Raw genomic sequence first — 15,356 nt, forward strand, 5'->3', positions numbered from 1 at the left:
CAAGTGAAAGTGAATTATACAAATGCAAAAATATAGAACAATCAGGAGGAACGTAGCTCGGACCTTAATATAGATCAATCACGTTTTGCTCTCAGCTCAAGATGCGGACCCTCAAGAGTCAAGATGCTCGTCTATAAATTGAATGCAACAGAATGGCTCTCAACTCCAGCAGATAATCACACCAGATTCTTGCACAAAGAAGACATTTCTGATTTCCTATTTCTAATGATATCACTACATCAAAGAATGATGATATTACAACAGCCAAAAAATACAAATGAAAATGCACCGACCACAACCGATCAAAATCAATAACCCATGACCCAAAACCCAAAACCCAAAACCCTGTTCTTTCATCCGTATATAAGTGAACCTAATTCGATTCAAACTGCCGAAAGGCTCGCCCACTTTCCAAGTTCATAGGGATCGTCATAGTAATACAACTTGATTCTATTGGCTAATGACAATCCGGCTGCTACTGGTAGACCCCTGGAACCTGGATCGTCCTGTTCTGTTGGGTCATCTGCAAATGCTGTAACATCTCCAAGAAGTTTAAATGTAATTCTGCGAGTTTGTATTTTTCTCGGGAAATCAAAATACATAGCAGTTCCAGGCTTAGCCTCGGGCAACCTGTATTCTGCAACGGTCACCATGTTGTGGGGTTCCTGCGATAATGTATGTTTTGAAAGTTCAGATGGAAGTTAAAATGCACCAAGTTTAATCAGCTTAATGAAACAAGCACATAACCAAATTGAGCCCCCTTAATGTAAAACAGGTTCAGTAAGTACCTGGAAGGTAGATACTTGTATGAACAGCACAGCAGGAGAGATGTATCTGTCATCTAAAAGTGTGCCTGACACATCCCAAACACATGCATTCGAAGAGGGCGAATGGGTAACCAAAGGTTTTATTGCACCAAAAGCATCAAGACGAAACCCAGCAAGCAAAGGTGAAGCAGGAGACAGGAATTGTTCCAAGACTAAATCATTCTCCAACACCCTCTCAGCCTCAATTGGAACCTGAAAGAATAAAACACAAATATGAATAACTTTGGACACAGTTAATAAGTAAGGAGACAAGAATGTAGAAACTAGAAAGAATAAAGGAGATGAGTGATTTGCTTTACCCTAAATCTATTTAATTGTGGATCTCTCTCCAGCCAGCTTTTCATATTCATTTGATCAGAGCCTTGTGAAGAGGTGCGTGCTATATCTTTTTTCACCGGACTTCCTACTACCAGTATCCTTTTTGCATGAAGACAGGGCTCTCTTTCAACAGCTCCTCCAAAAGAGGCACACCGAGTTACTTCTGCAAATGGATTTTCATCAAGAGACAACAGATTCAAGTTCTCAAAATTTAAAGAACTCAAACCAGGTCGTTGAAGACGTAACGTTATCCAAATAATGCGACATCGAACTGGATTCTTGAATGCAAACTTCACATGCCTAGGCACTTGATCTTCTCTAACCAATTTTTCTGGTCCAAAATATTCTGAGGAAGACGCAATCAGGGATTGCACATCCCATTTTCCCATGCATGACCGTTCTTCCTTGTGTATTTTATTGCTGGCCCAGATTTGCACCTGTACCAATTAAAAACTTTAATCAACTTGTCCACATAATTTAAAGATACAAAAAGGTAAAAAAAATTCGAGATATGTTATCAACTTGACAGCATTTCTGCAAACTCTGTCAACTATTATAGCATACAAAGCCACAAATGAAGAAATCTAGTTTTTAAGAAAAGTGGAAAGTTCTGCAAGCAGAGAAAAGGTACAAAAAATCACACCCTCACTAAGACCTAGAACCCAGGGGAACAAGAAGCAGTCAGATTCATTGCAAAATTCCAGACTAGTCTTCATCTCATTGAAGGGACTTCCTATATTGCTTGGTCAAAGACTGCCACATGAAATTTGCTTAGGTTCCAAACCAAATGCTACTATTTCTTTCCCACACTAAACCAACTAGAGGCCAGAAATGGAGAACACCATAGGACAATCCCTATTTACGAAACCCTACTCACCATAATCTCAGTGAACAGAATAACAGAACAACCAACTTTACTCTATATGAAAACAACCTGGCCCAAAAATAGAAAGCAATGAACCTGACAATTGAGTCATATTGGAACCAGGAGCGTGCTATAAGGCACAAACATCAATGATGACGTTCCATATACTAATTTAATAAGTAAAAAAACTATGCATGGATATAGACTTACGGTGGGAGCTTCAGCCTCAGAGTAACCACACGGACTAATCAGCAAAGAAACCCCACTGACATCAGAAAGGGTACCAAGAACAATAATAAATTCAACACAGGATGTACTAGGAGGAGCTTTCCAGTAAGAATGCCATGATCCACAATCAAGAGGAGCAAGCAATGACAAGAGTGGAGCTGAATCAGTAGCCGTGTCAACCTACATTTGTAACAATAACAATGAATGTTACCAAATCCAGTCACTGTACTAAAACAATTAATTTAAAAACTCTATTGGGAACCAGTTGCATATCTACTGTTAGCCACCTGAAATATTGCATAGTATCTGAAAGCCTGAAAAGTGAAAACTATACCGAGTGTAAGAAGCTGGCGAACGGAAACTCAGCAAGGGATTCCTCTCCGTCAAGTACTTGTCGCAGAGATTTGATGGATCTCTTTCCAGAAGACTGATTACTCTCAGAAAGACCATTGTTTAAGGAAAACCCAGTCACCTGGTTTAAGGCTTCATGCGCAGCAGTATTTGCACGGGAGCTTCTTCTCATGCTTAACAAAACCCTCATGTAGTCCAATATCAAAGCATCAAGCACGATTTCATGGCAGCACCGTTTGCAAACAACACCATCAAGCACTACCGAGCGATTTGTAGAGATATCAACCTGGCTACCATGGCTTGATCCCCCCTGCCTTACCACACCATTATAATTTGTGGCCTCCCTTGAGCCATAGCCTGTAACCAGAAGGGCTCCTCTTCCAGCACAACAAACTTTACAAGCTTTCCTTTGACACTGAGAACATAACGAGGTTGAAGGAGACCCTCCACCTGATGATTCCGAAAAGGATTTACTTGTACGTGGATCACCTTCGGCACGCACCTCACACATGCTACCATAACAACACTCCCCAATTCTACTTATATTCCAAAAATCTATCACACTGTCATCAGTAGACTCAAGACCAATAGCAGATGTAATTCTATCTTCCAAGGATGCTTGTCCAAGAAGTGCAAGGGCGTTTGCAACTCTGCACAATCTTCCCATGTAACGTTCATCAAGTAACACGTTAGGGTTTATAGTAGCAGGATCAGTTCCAATTGATAATAAAGCTCTGTCCCTTTCAGCAGCAGAAATATTCAGCCTGAGCCGCTCAATTTCAAGTTTCATAGCTTCCATGAAGTCTAGTTTTCTTTCCTGCAAACATAATAGGTCATCAGTAGCGTCATCAAGCTATCATGAGCTATCAAAGCGCCCGGCTTGTTTTGACCTTCAATGATGTAGCCTCATCAAAAGCTAGGCCAATCCATTGAAATAATTAACAAACAATAACAATTTCAAAGGAAGATAAGAAAGAGTATCATACCATACGTGGCCCAGCAATTAATTTCAATTGATTAATGTACTGCTGGGATCTGCTATCTGAAGCTCTACCATCGTGCGATGAAGACAATTTATGATCATTTTGAGCACCATGATATTCAACAACAGCTTGGTCCAAAAAATCAAGCAAGTCACCTCCATTGTCAGTGTCATTTCCTATCACTGGCTGAGCAATGTGTTCTGAATGAATGATCTCTCCGGTCAACAGGTCAACCAAATTGTTTGCTGATGCACTTGTTTGCACTGGTGGTGGCACATCAATAGATGAAGCACCAGAAAATGGGTTGGTATATGAACGAGAAAAAGATGGTTTGGTTTCATTCTGAAAGGTTTTAGCCTGTTCAGGTAATCTTGCACCAGGGCCTTCTTTATTAAATACACCCTTCCAAGGAAGAGAAACTCCGAGGACTTCTACCTGCAAAAAAGTTAAAAGAAATCAAAATAAAATAGAAAACTATAAAAGCTCATGAAAAAATATGGCAATAAAATTTGCACTCCACATTGCTTTGTTTGGTCAAGACATTTATAAAAAGACAAAACACATGTTACTAAAACCATAATTTAAGTTGCTGAAAAAGGACAGAAGGAATGAACTGTTAAAACAAAACACTCTCTAAAAAATATGGTCCAATTGATGCTGCCGTAGAACTACATACCTTCAGAAAATACTACATCATATTGTGGCAGACAAGTGCATTTTGAGAAATTTAAGAATGAAATTGTGTACAATAATACCTTAATATGAAAATCACAGACCAAAAACTGTGATGAATCAATTACTAGTTATACGAGTTTCTTTTTACCTCACCAAGAGTAATAGGGGTTTTTCCCGAGACAGCGGGATAAAATGTAAGGGCAACTACACGAGTGAGGAAATCAAGTTCTCCTTCCAATTCTTCAAAATCATACAATAATGGAAGGGTCGATATGTCATCAGCATGAAGGCGTGCACCAGCTCCTGTTACAGCCATATCCTCTGCACTAATTGGACCAGGTATGGGTATTATGAGATTTGTTCCATTTACACAGTGAGGTATTGAAGCACCCTGTCATCAGAATCCAATGAAGCATTAGAAATGTAACAGAAGTTTTGAAACATTGCACCAAGTACATTAGCTTCAAGTAAAAGAAACTAACACGAACAACCATAACTAAACTATACTTTCATTTATTGTTTAACATATATTAGTTCATTATGTTGTAATACATACATGGGAGTGATGGGACAGTGATTCTACATACAAACTAAGTTCAGAGGGACAACTTTGAATTCAAAATAATAAGAGCATTGAAGTGTGTTTACAGACCTCTAAAACCAGTTTCAGCCCATCTAAACAGCGCCCTGTCCTTACATCAACTGTTGATGGATAGGTCGAGTCATCTGCACCGTGGGACACTGTGAGAAGAAGCTGACATACATGGCAAGGCTCACCTAGATAGATAAACAGTTCAACCACATCTGCAGCTTGTGGGCAAACCTGATCGATAGAAACTATTATGAGTAAGAATTGATACCAAAATGACGTTGGTAATAATAGTTCTTGCAATGTAAATCATAAAGAAGGCTCTACCCAGATTAGGTCTTTTCTTTTGAAACTCAGAAGACCGGCTTCACCATTGGAACTTGGAAACATATTAGCAACTGGCTTAAGGAAGAAACCAGATGGTCGAGAGACTACCTGCAATTATCAGAATGTCAGACAGTGCAAGGATGAGAGACCTAATTCGATTCAATTATATAGAAATTTATCAAAGTTGTTTAAAAAGAATCTTTCTATTCAATTGCAAGAAAAGTTTTGTCATATCAATGTGGGCAAAAAGCAAATCATAAGACAATAGAAGTAACTAAATCATACATAGCCAGAATTTACAGGATCTACAGGCCTCAACTCAAATTCTACGCTATGATCAGCTCTAACAACTACAGCCAAAATTTCAATAAAATCTCCAGGAAAAGCCAATATTCTTGGAACAGAAACCAGTTCTGCATTTTAAATTCAAGGCCAGCCTCCTTTATTACAATTTTTTTCAACAGTTGTGAAACTTCTCTGCTCTCAGTTGCAAAGTAATAAATGGGCCTTCAACATTGTAGCTAAAAGTACTAGATGGAATCAAACACAAATTGCTAATCTATAAATGTGAGAAGGACAAATTAAAAGCCTCAAAGAGTTGGGCCAACTTGAATTATCAATTTACCTGCAAGTGAATTCATGAGGGCAAGAAACGATACTTGCTATATTGTCAGATGTGCTAAGCACAAAAAGAAGTATAGAGATATGCAGAAAACAATCAAATAAAACTGAAACAGAAGAGCAAGTATCACTAAAATTGATTCTGAGAGTCCTGAATAACATACATTCAGAGGGTAAAAAGAAACTGATGGAAGATGCTTGAATAATCTCATTCCGAGGAAGATCTCCAATTGCTTTTGACGAGAGCTGTCTACAACTGCATTTTTGTATCGCCTCTGCAAAGTTATTTTCATATTCTGTGCGGCAGAAAATTGTTTAAACTTTCCAGCATCTTCATTGAAAATGCTGAGGATTTGACTATGCATAGCTTTAGAACCAGTATAAAGTGTTGCATGAATATCACCAGCGAGCAGAAAAAGATCTGCAAGCTGGGATACTGGAGATAAAATTGTTGATCTCTTGAATTCGTCAAATGACATATCAAATCTCTTCCAAGGTTTATCGGGACACGGATGCATCCATGTTGTGGTCCTAGTATTGTGATCAATGTAGTATGTTTTCCCTGTTACTGCATCAGACCTCTTCTCCCATCCCGGCGGCAAAGGAGCTGTGTACCCAGCATAATTAGTCATTGACTGATAACCAAATGCCAAATCACTGTCAAGCGATATACCTAGCCGCCTACACTGCTCCACAAAAACTTGAAGAGAGCCAAAATAACTTGCAGCATTTGTTCTATCCAAAGAATCAGCACAGTTGAAACGTATTACACCATTTTGATGGGATCTTAAGCAGAAAGCACCTTCTAGATCATCATTATAGATGATTTCTCCTCTGCAGTCCTTAATTCTGTCTCGTGAAGGCAAATAATCTCCTTCAGAAATGCCTATAGATACAGTGGGTGCTTTCAGATGTTTCCATAATCCTTCAATCGTTTGCTGTTCACCTTTTAACTTGGTACTTGCATGCCAGTCATAGTTTACTAAATGAATTCGAGTATAAGGAAGTTTTCCTGTGGTTCTGATGTAGTTTAAAGATTCCTCAAAATGCTGTACTAAAATGGATTCTGACTTTCCTTCTCCATTCCTAAGCAAGTTGATACATACAATCGGAACTAATGCTTTTCTGTTCTGAGTTCCCCCATCAGGTACATCTAAATTATGTGCATCGTACCTTTTACTCAACCGCTGGTAGTATTCTGCGCTCCCTTTATAAGGATCACGGTCTGAAACATATATTTCTGCTTCAGCAGCAGTGATCTTTAATTCTGCACCCCACCAGATTGGAATTGTACCCCGCCGCCAAACATAAGTGTTGAAAGGAACTGTTTGGCCAGCCCTTTTAGGGACCCATACAAGTTGCTCACACTCCACTTCGTTTCCTGCCATTTTCAAGAAACAAACATCACAAAAGCAAGCCTAGCAAACAAGTTTACGCAGGCCCAAAAACAAACTCAAATTACAAAACAGGCTTCCTGTCTTGAATTATAAAAGGATAGGAATAGCATATGCTGATCACTATATTTGTTAATGGATATATACTACCTGTGCTAGAACATGAATTTAATCCCCTAGCCAAGTATCGAGTACCAGGATGCAGCCTGCTACGACGAGCTATGAGAGCAACAACTCCTTCCAGATTCCCTGAGGATCCAAAATTTCGACATTCTGCAAAACCCTACACATTAATACAGGTAAGAGAACAGTACACGCAACTATGGTATTTCATATGCTATCTTAATTACAAACAATCTCTTTTCTACTTGTAGTGTCTGTATTTTCTGTGATTGGAAATCAGGAAGATAAGTATAATAAAAAGAAATTGGTTGAACTGTGGACCTAAAAATTGGCAAGAACTGTAACTCTGATGGCTGATGCTTTATAAATGTCATGTAAGAGAAAGCAACGGTCCAAGAATGAAGCAAAACCTGAAGAAGGGTAACACAATGGTGTGGAAGCCCAATGTTTTTGAAAGGCATCGAGAACCAAGCATTCCAAACGAATTCATCGTCAGGTTCACGCAAGCACATTCGACTAGGAAATGGCCGAGTGATGTCCCTTGCCTCACAAAAGTAATGCTTGCCATCAATGTCCATATCAGTCAACTCATTAACATTCTTCACTTCTCCTTTCCCCTGCGGTTGCGGATTCTGAAGCAGAATCTTGATCCACTGGCTCTCAGTCACCGTATACACAGACCCTCCGCCAGGCATATTCGGAACAGTAGCAGTCAACTTGGTAGCCACAAGAAGCAAACCAAAGCTGCCCAAAGCAGCATATCCCAAGATCGCACGCGCATAGGTCGTGCTCCTACACAAGCATTCTGAGCCATTTGTAATGAAATTCATAGCTTCCTTCTCGGATTTAAAAACATCAGAACCAGGCTTGGCATTGTAGCGAAGAGCTCCAGTAGTGGGATCAACATAAATGACCTGAGTGTCAAGCCTAGACGATAAACTCGCAATCACATATACTTCACCAGTCTCCAATGTCACAACTATCACAGACGTTTGCCTCACACCTCCAACTGAAACAAACACAATTGACCAAAACAAAAATCAAATTTCAACTCTTCCTACTCAGGCTTATGCTACCAGAAAACTAACAAGTCACAACAGATTTCAAATCCAAAAGCGAGATTCACAATCCTCAAGTGTTGGAGCTAAAAATTGCAGGTGTGGAATTGAAGCAGCTTCAAATTCGAACAATATATAAGAAAGCGGAGGGCGTATGATCTTGCATAACCTCTACGAATACGTATATCAATTCGAGATGTTGAAATTGAAAGGCAGGAGGTAAAAGGATGAGAAATAAAAAAAGCGATAGATAGATCAGAAAGATAAAGAATACCAGGTGATTCCATGTTGAGAGATCCCGATCTGAAGAAGAAATTGAAAAGAGTACTTCTTCTTCTTCTCCAGTTCTCTCCGGTCTTACAGAAACTGGCATCGGAAAATATGAATGACGTTAGGACCAAAACCGGAAACAATATTTATTTGGGACAAAATATAAATCTTTTCTATTTTCTTCTTTCTTCTCCTCCTCCTTCCAAAGAAAAGAAAAGAACAGTATATTTCGTGTACGTATTTTCCATGAATAAATCATTTTCTTCTTTGGGACAAAACTTTTCTTTCATCTTTCGGTTTCATTTCAAGTGGGCACCTGAGTAAAAGACAATACACCTAATACTTTTTATGCACCATTTTAATATCATATACACAATTCTTTAAAATATTTCGATTATAATGAGTTCAAAATAATCATAAATTTCGATTTAAAGAAACGGTGCAGAGAGAGACGTGGGTGATAAAATCCAACAATAAAGCTGTTACTAGTTTGATGAATTGGTAGTAAAGTAGTACAATACCACTAAAGACATCTCTAATAATGAGAGTTATCTTAATAGTTATAAATAGCTAAGAATAAACTATAACTAGCTTGTTAATAAGTACATTTTAGTAAATATTTTGACTTAAATTGAATTATAAATTTAAAATTAGAAAATTTAACGAAAAACTATTTTTTTCTCAACTCTAGTCAAATTTAGCTATTCTTTTTAGTTAAAGCTAAACTTAAATACATTTTAGCTATTATGCTAGAGATCAAAGTTAGCAAAAACCTAGCTAAATTTTAGATTTTTTTTAAAAATAGCTAGTCTTTTAGAGATGCCTTGAAAACTCAATTCTTAACTACAAATTGTCACAAATTCTTTTTTCAGAATACAATAAAGTTGAGGCCTGCTAGTTTAATTTTGGGCTTTTGGCCTTCTAGTTCTAGTTGACCTAGAAGAAAAACAGCCCACAATATTGTCAACACGACCCTACAAGAATCCGGGAGGCAAACAAGAGCCAGGATGAAGCTAAAATGGATTGAACAAAGCCACACGATTTTCCTCTTTATATCTCCATTATTATTATCATCATCATATTCTTTCTATCACTGCAGGAGTGCAGACAAATATAGAAAACCCAGTTTCCAGATTTCTTTGTTTCTCAAGTATAAGCTACTGAGCTGATATTCCCTGACACAACTCAAAGACTGGTTCTTGAGTTTTGGTTCAATAGCTCTTCTTTAAATTATATACGCGGGTGTTTTCAGGTGCTAAGGATGAAACTAAATGCTTGATTATTAGTTGACATGACAACAATGTTACCTGTTTGCTCAGCCACCTCTAGCTGCTGCTCTTCTCATTCTCAGGTCAGGACTTGACAGCTTTACCCAATCTGTAAATTTCATGCAAAGCATAGTTCTTTGGCTTTAAGTTTTGAATCCCAAATGCTGAGCTTATGCTGCTTTATTATTAGTTTATATACATTGGACTATGATCGTTTTGGTTGTGATCATGGCATTGATAGTTGCAAGTATAAGTACTTTCTGGTTTATGTGTGTGTATATGGTGGAATTTACAGGGTTTGTTGAATGGAGGATCACATCCAATTTCTCTATTCCACAAGAATTTCGAGGCCAGATATGTTGTGGATTACAGGAGCTTGTCGAATGCTATGCATTTCCAAAGAGACTCGGTGAAAGCTCATGCAACCAAGTCTTTCTACTCGAATGTTGTGAAAACCACAGAACAGTCTATCCCCATGGATTTTGTTGACAGGAGTTCCTGCCCAAACGAATCAGTATATAATAGTTGCAAGTATTCAGATATGTTGAGTTCGTCTGGTGGAAATGTAGATTACCAGCATCCTTTGGGAAGGTTTGAGCTGAAATATGTAGACAGTTCTGATGTATTGACCATTGATGAAGGACTTGTGGAGTTAACTGACCAATCCACTGTGAATAGCGGTACTTTCATTACACAAGTAGAACCAGAAACCATATCAGCTACTGATTTGACACAAGAAACTTCTACCTCCATATCAGACTCCCTAGACATGAACAATGATCAGTTGTCCAGTGTGAACTCTAGTATTGGGGATCTTATTGATGGGGTCAGCAAGTCCTTCAGTGAGTCCGTAGATAAGGGCGAAAATGCTGTGAAAAGCTCAGCAGATACAATCTCTTCGTCAATATCATCAGTTGTTGAAAGAGTCAATGAAGCAGTGGATAATGTTGTTAAAGGAATTTCTTCGACTGCTGATCAAACTGGACAATTTTGGTACTAAATTGACAAACTTTTCAACTGACTTAAAGGAAGCCACAAGTAAAGGAAGTGTGATTGCTGTTGACCTGTTGAGACGCACGGTTGTTGTAGTGGACGATTCTCTAGCAAATGTGGCTTCCCTCGCTATTAACTCTTATCAATCTTCCAAGGCCTTTCTTCCTCCTGACATCAGTGATGCACTAAATTTGTCAGAAAAGAGAGCATCAGAGTTTTTGGGGCCTGCCAAGGCTGCTTTGCAACAGGTATAGTTGTTCTTGAGGACTGCCACTTGAAAATATTTCCTAGATTCACAACTATTCACGTAATGTGTGGATGATATATGTTCTTGTTGCCAAGCAAACTTCCACACATTTGATAGCGGTGCTTAATGTTAATTAAGCTAGCAAGTATTATCTATTCAATTATGGATAAGCTGAAGCTAATGTCTTGAAAGCAGGTTTATATTGCTATTGAGGGATTGGAAGAAAATCTTGGCTTGGATCCAAATGATCCAATCATTCCATTTGTTCTGTTCCTCGGCACCTTTGCCACTTTATGGTATGGATATCCTTTTTTTTTTAATAATTATTATCCCATTTTCTTTTCCTTTTTATTTATACAAGAAACATAAACCTGTCTTGTGCGAAACTAATATTTCATACCAGATATGCTGCAGGGTCATTTATATGGTGCGGACATACAGTGGTTATTCTGGAGATTTATCTCCTCAATCTACGTTGGAGCTCTTGACAGGGAAGGAGAATGCTGTTCTCATTGACGTCCGACCTGAGGCAAGATATGACCCTCATAATTTTTTGAGCTGATGATATTATAAATTCTTAATTTTCTCAACCTAAGCTAAGAGAAACAAAAGATTCCAAGATAATAATATTATTCTTTCTCTAGTTTAGTATGATGATACAAATGCACATGATCGAGAAAAGGAAAAATCTTCTGACCCATATTAAATAAATTGAGTTCTTCTAAAGGCAATATGAATATCCCTTCAAAGTTTACCCATTCTTAATTCCAATGAGAACTCTTTATTTATAAATTTATTTATTTTATCTTTGCTGTGAAGGGTTTGAGAGAAAAAGAAGGTATTCCTGATCTAAGACGAGCAGCTCGCTATCGCTATGCAAATGTGACTCTACCTGAGGTAAGTACTGATTTGGTAAACGAGCTGTTACAAGTGTTCTAGTGCTTTAATAAATTAACAGAAAAAACAGTATTTCTGTTGCAAATTAGTGTTATGTCAAAAGTTCAAAATTGTAAGTTCTGCTACTAAAGCATAGTTCCACATACTTCCTGCAATTTTGAGTTGAAATATTCAATGAAGTTTCAGGTTGATGCCATAGTAGGGAAGTTGTTAAAGAATGGAAGAGATCTAGATGACACATTAACTGCTGCTGTTATTCGGAACTTGAAGATTGTTCAGGTTAGTCTATTTTATGATTATGAAGTTCTTTAAATAAGATTCCTCAGAACTTCACATTCTAAACTCAGTACAGAGTTCTAATGCCCAAAACTAAGGGGAAATTAATCAAATTATAGTGATGCATGAGTCTTCAGGTTCCTATATCATTCACTACCTTCTGATTTCTCCCTGATTAGCATCTGTCTTGAGTCATGAATAATAAGGTTTATTTGTTTTATACTTTGTGTAGGACAGGTCCAAGGTCATAATTATGGATTCTGATGGTACTCGTTCGAAAGCAATTGCAAGATCCTTGAGAAGAATGGGGCTTAAGGCAAGTTAATGCTCTTTTCTGCAAGAAAACAGTTGACTGGTTTTATGAAAATATGAAGATAGTTATGCTGTACCTTTAACCACATGCTTAGTAGATTCTTTAGTTAGTGATACTAATAATCTGGTGGTCTTTTAATTTATTGACAGAATCCTTACTTGGTTCAAGGTGGCTTTCGATCTTGGGTAAAAGATGGTCTTCGAATTAAAGAACTCAAACCTGAGACAACACTGACCATACTTAATGAGGTACATGAGTTATTACTTTTGACTGCTGCTTGTTCTTCTAATTTCATGTCTTATAAGTTAGAAAATTATTTATTTGATTAGTTTTGGGTAAAATGTAACACGTTGACTGCAACTCTGCAACCATTGTGTATTTCTTGCTTATTTAACAACATTGTTTGCAGTAACCATTTACTGCAAATGAACAAATAATAAACTCTGTTAGGAAAAGAAAGAAAGAAAGAAAGATGGGAAATGTATGAAGTAGGTTATATAATCAACTTCTTTCTTAAATTATCTCTGATGTGATCTTGTCCACAGTTATTGGAGCATTATTAGGAAGATCAATATATACTTTTTTGTTAAGGATATAAAAAAATGCTTGCCGATATCTTGGTGTAATTAATACTTTTATCCTCTGATACTGTTACAAACCGTACAATACAATTTTGGGATTTTCATTTCGTAATTGCAACCATTGTATAATTTCAGGACGCTGAGGCTATTCTGGAGGAAATCAGTCCTTCTCCACTGCAAGTAGTTGGGTATGGTGTGGTAAGAAATTGCTCGTCTGATATCTTAATTATTATCTCCACTATGTTAACATCATTTTAATTTTGTTTGAAACAAGATATTCGATATAATTGGTTAAGGCATTAGGGATGGATTTGCACATGATGACTATTAATCATTTTCTTGAACATATATGCATCTGAGTTTCACATTGGAAACCTTATTCCAAGTGTCCGTTCATGATCTTTAGTTGAGTTTCCTAGAGGCGTCTGGTTTATATTTATCTATTGTTCCATATGCCATTTACAAAGACGATTTATTCTAACCTGGCCAGTACTATGGATTCTTTTCTTTACTAATATTTTAGCAACCTTCTTTACAGGGTTTGATTGCAGGACTGTATGCATTACTAGGTGTGTGTATTCTCCTTAAGTTTCATTTTATTGTTGATACTTCCATTTGTAAGAAGTGAGTTTTACCAATATATTCAATGCACTTTATCTATGATATTGTTTAGGATGTGGGATAGCAAATAGGAACAGGGTTTACTATCGTTGGGATTAATGGCTTTCTTATTTTCGTTGTGTTTTCAGAGTGGGAAAAGACATTACAACTAATTGGCATTGTTGGCCTTGGTCAGGTATTCTGATGAGTTCTTTAATTAATTGCTTACTTTTGTATTTCTGCTTATGTTGAGTACTTGAAAAAGATAATTGAGATACCCAACATGTGTCCTTCTCCCGTCATCTGGATAAAGAAAACCATATGCTAGACATCTAATTGCTTAATACGAAACTTGCTTTAAAGCAATTTTATACAATCTCTGAATCTTTTCCTTTCTCATTGCTCTCTTTGTTTAAATTCACCAGACCATCTATCGGCGGCTGGCATCTTATGAGAATGCTGAAGATTTTAAGCAAGATGTGCGGTAAGCTAATTTTATTATTCTCTAAGGTCTCTCCAGAACTAGGATTTGCAGCATTCTGAAGTCCTGGAAATAGGAGTTACTTAGAACTGCTGTCTGCAGACATGAGAATTCTAAATCAAGATTCATGTGTCTTGTAGGCAGAAAATAACATGTGATATTACTTGGGAGTAATATCAATAGGAAAATAAACTCCATGGTTCTAGTGTTGATTCAATGTTGTCTTATTGTGGATTCTGGTCTCTATTGTTTCTTGAAGGTTGCTGCTTGTTCCGGCACAAGTTGGAGCTCAGGCATTTTCTTGGGCAGCTGGAAAATTGGAATCGAATGGCATCGGTCTGCCAACAGCTCCTTCCTCCTCAGATGTCAAAAACCGGGTCTTGCAAGCGGCTGCAAAGCATCAATCTCAACCTTTTGATACTGATGGCCTCCCAGATCCATCTCCTGGATCAACAAATCCGGTCAATGAGAATGTAGATCTCTCTGAAGCGTAGAGGTTGAAAGTTCTCGTGCAATGACTTGAAGTAAAGTTAACTGATATGTACAAACAAGATGCAACTATACGGGACACATCGGCCTTCTGTGCATAACTATAGCGTAGTTTTTGTCTATCCTATTAAGTTTTGTACATTTCACATACAACAATGAATGGAATTGGTAAATTCATTCTATGGTACTTAAAGTATGGCCAATCATACACTTTGATACCTAATGTTTCAAAAAATACAGTTTAAGTTAGGTTTTATAAAACACTTTGGTACTTATGTTGACTAATGGAATGACAAAATAGACATTTAAGTATATTATTTATAAAAATACAATAAGTTTTATGTGTTTATTATCCTCAAATCTTAATTGTTTTATGTGTTTAAGTTAATATTTTTTTGTTCATGTTGATAGTATAAGTCAATTTTATATTTATGAAATTCAATTGTCTCATAAAATTATTATGTGAGGCTACATTTAATTAATTAAAAGTATTCTCGTGTGTATTTAAATCATAAATTCTAGATTTTTTAAATAAAAATATAATTTTTCACCTTCAATTAAAAGTTAAAATTAATTTATGTT

General features: G+C 37.1%; 2 protein-coding genes across 2 annotated transcripts; one reads left to right on the forward strand and one right to left on the reverse strand.

Annotated features, from left to right (window-relative positions):
* Positions 1 to 43: 43 nt before the first annotated feature.
* Positions 44 to 8,796, reverse strand: LOC126800211 (probable phosphoinositide phosphatase SAC9). Its single transcript, XM_050527528.1, has 13 exons — positions 8,634 to 8,796; positions 7,712 to 8,310; positions 7,329 to 7,461; positions 5,949 to 7,165; positions 5,164 to 5,271; positions 4,900 to 5,070; positions 4,396 to 4,638; positions 3,576 to 4,007; positions 2,573 to 3,406; positions 2,221 to 2,418; positions 1,127 to 1,582; positions 789 to 1,019; positions 44 to 665 (listed from the first exon to the last, which is right to left on the reverse strand). Exons 1-13 carry the CDS (start codon positions 8,644 to 8,646, stop codon positions 384 to 386), a joined length of 4,917 nt encoding a protein of 1,638 aa, XP_050383485.1. The 5' UTR covers positions 8,647 to 8,796; the 3' UTR covers positions 44 to 383.
* A 924-nt stretch (positions 8,797 to 9,720) lies between these two features.
* LOC126781962 (uncharacterized) lies at positions 9,721 to 14,949 on the forward strand. Its single transcript, XM_050507132.1, is given in 15 exon segments — positions 9,721 to 9,779; positions 9,882 to 9,980; positions 10,193 to 10,887; positions 10,889 to 11,138; positions 11,333 to 11,433; positions 11,552 to 11,666; positions 11,957 to 12,034; positions 12,221 to 12,313; positions 12,543 to 12,626; positions 12,773 to 12,871; positions 13,340 to 13,402; positions 13,743 to 13,773; positions 13,954 to 14,000; positions 14,230 to 14,288; positions 14,545 to 14,949. Coding segments are annotated over 14 exon segments (2,010 nt in total). The 5' UTR covers positions 9,721 to 9,779; positions 9,882 to 9,920; the 3' UTR covers positions 14,780 to 14,949.
* Positions 14,950 to 15,356: the final 407 nt, after the last annotated feature.

This window comes from Argentina anserina, chromosome 1, assembly GCF_933775445.1.
Source record: "Argentina anserina chromosome 1, drPotAnse1.1, whole genome shotgun sequence".
Taxonomy (NCBI): Eukaryota; Viridiplantae; Streptophyta; class Magnoliopsida; order Rosales; family Rosaceae; genus Argentina; species Argentina anserina.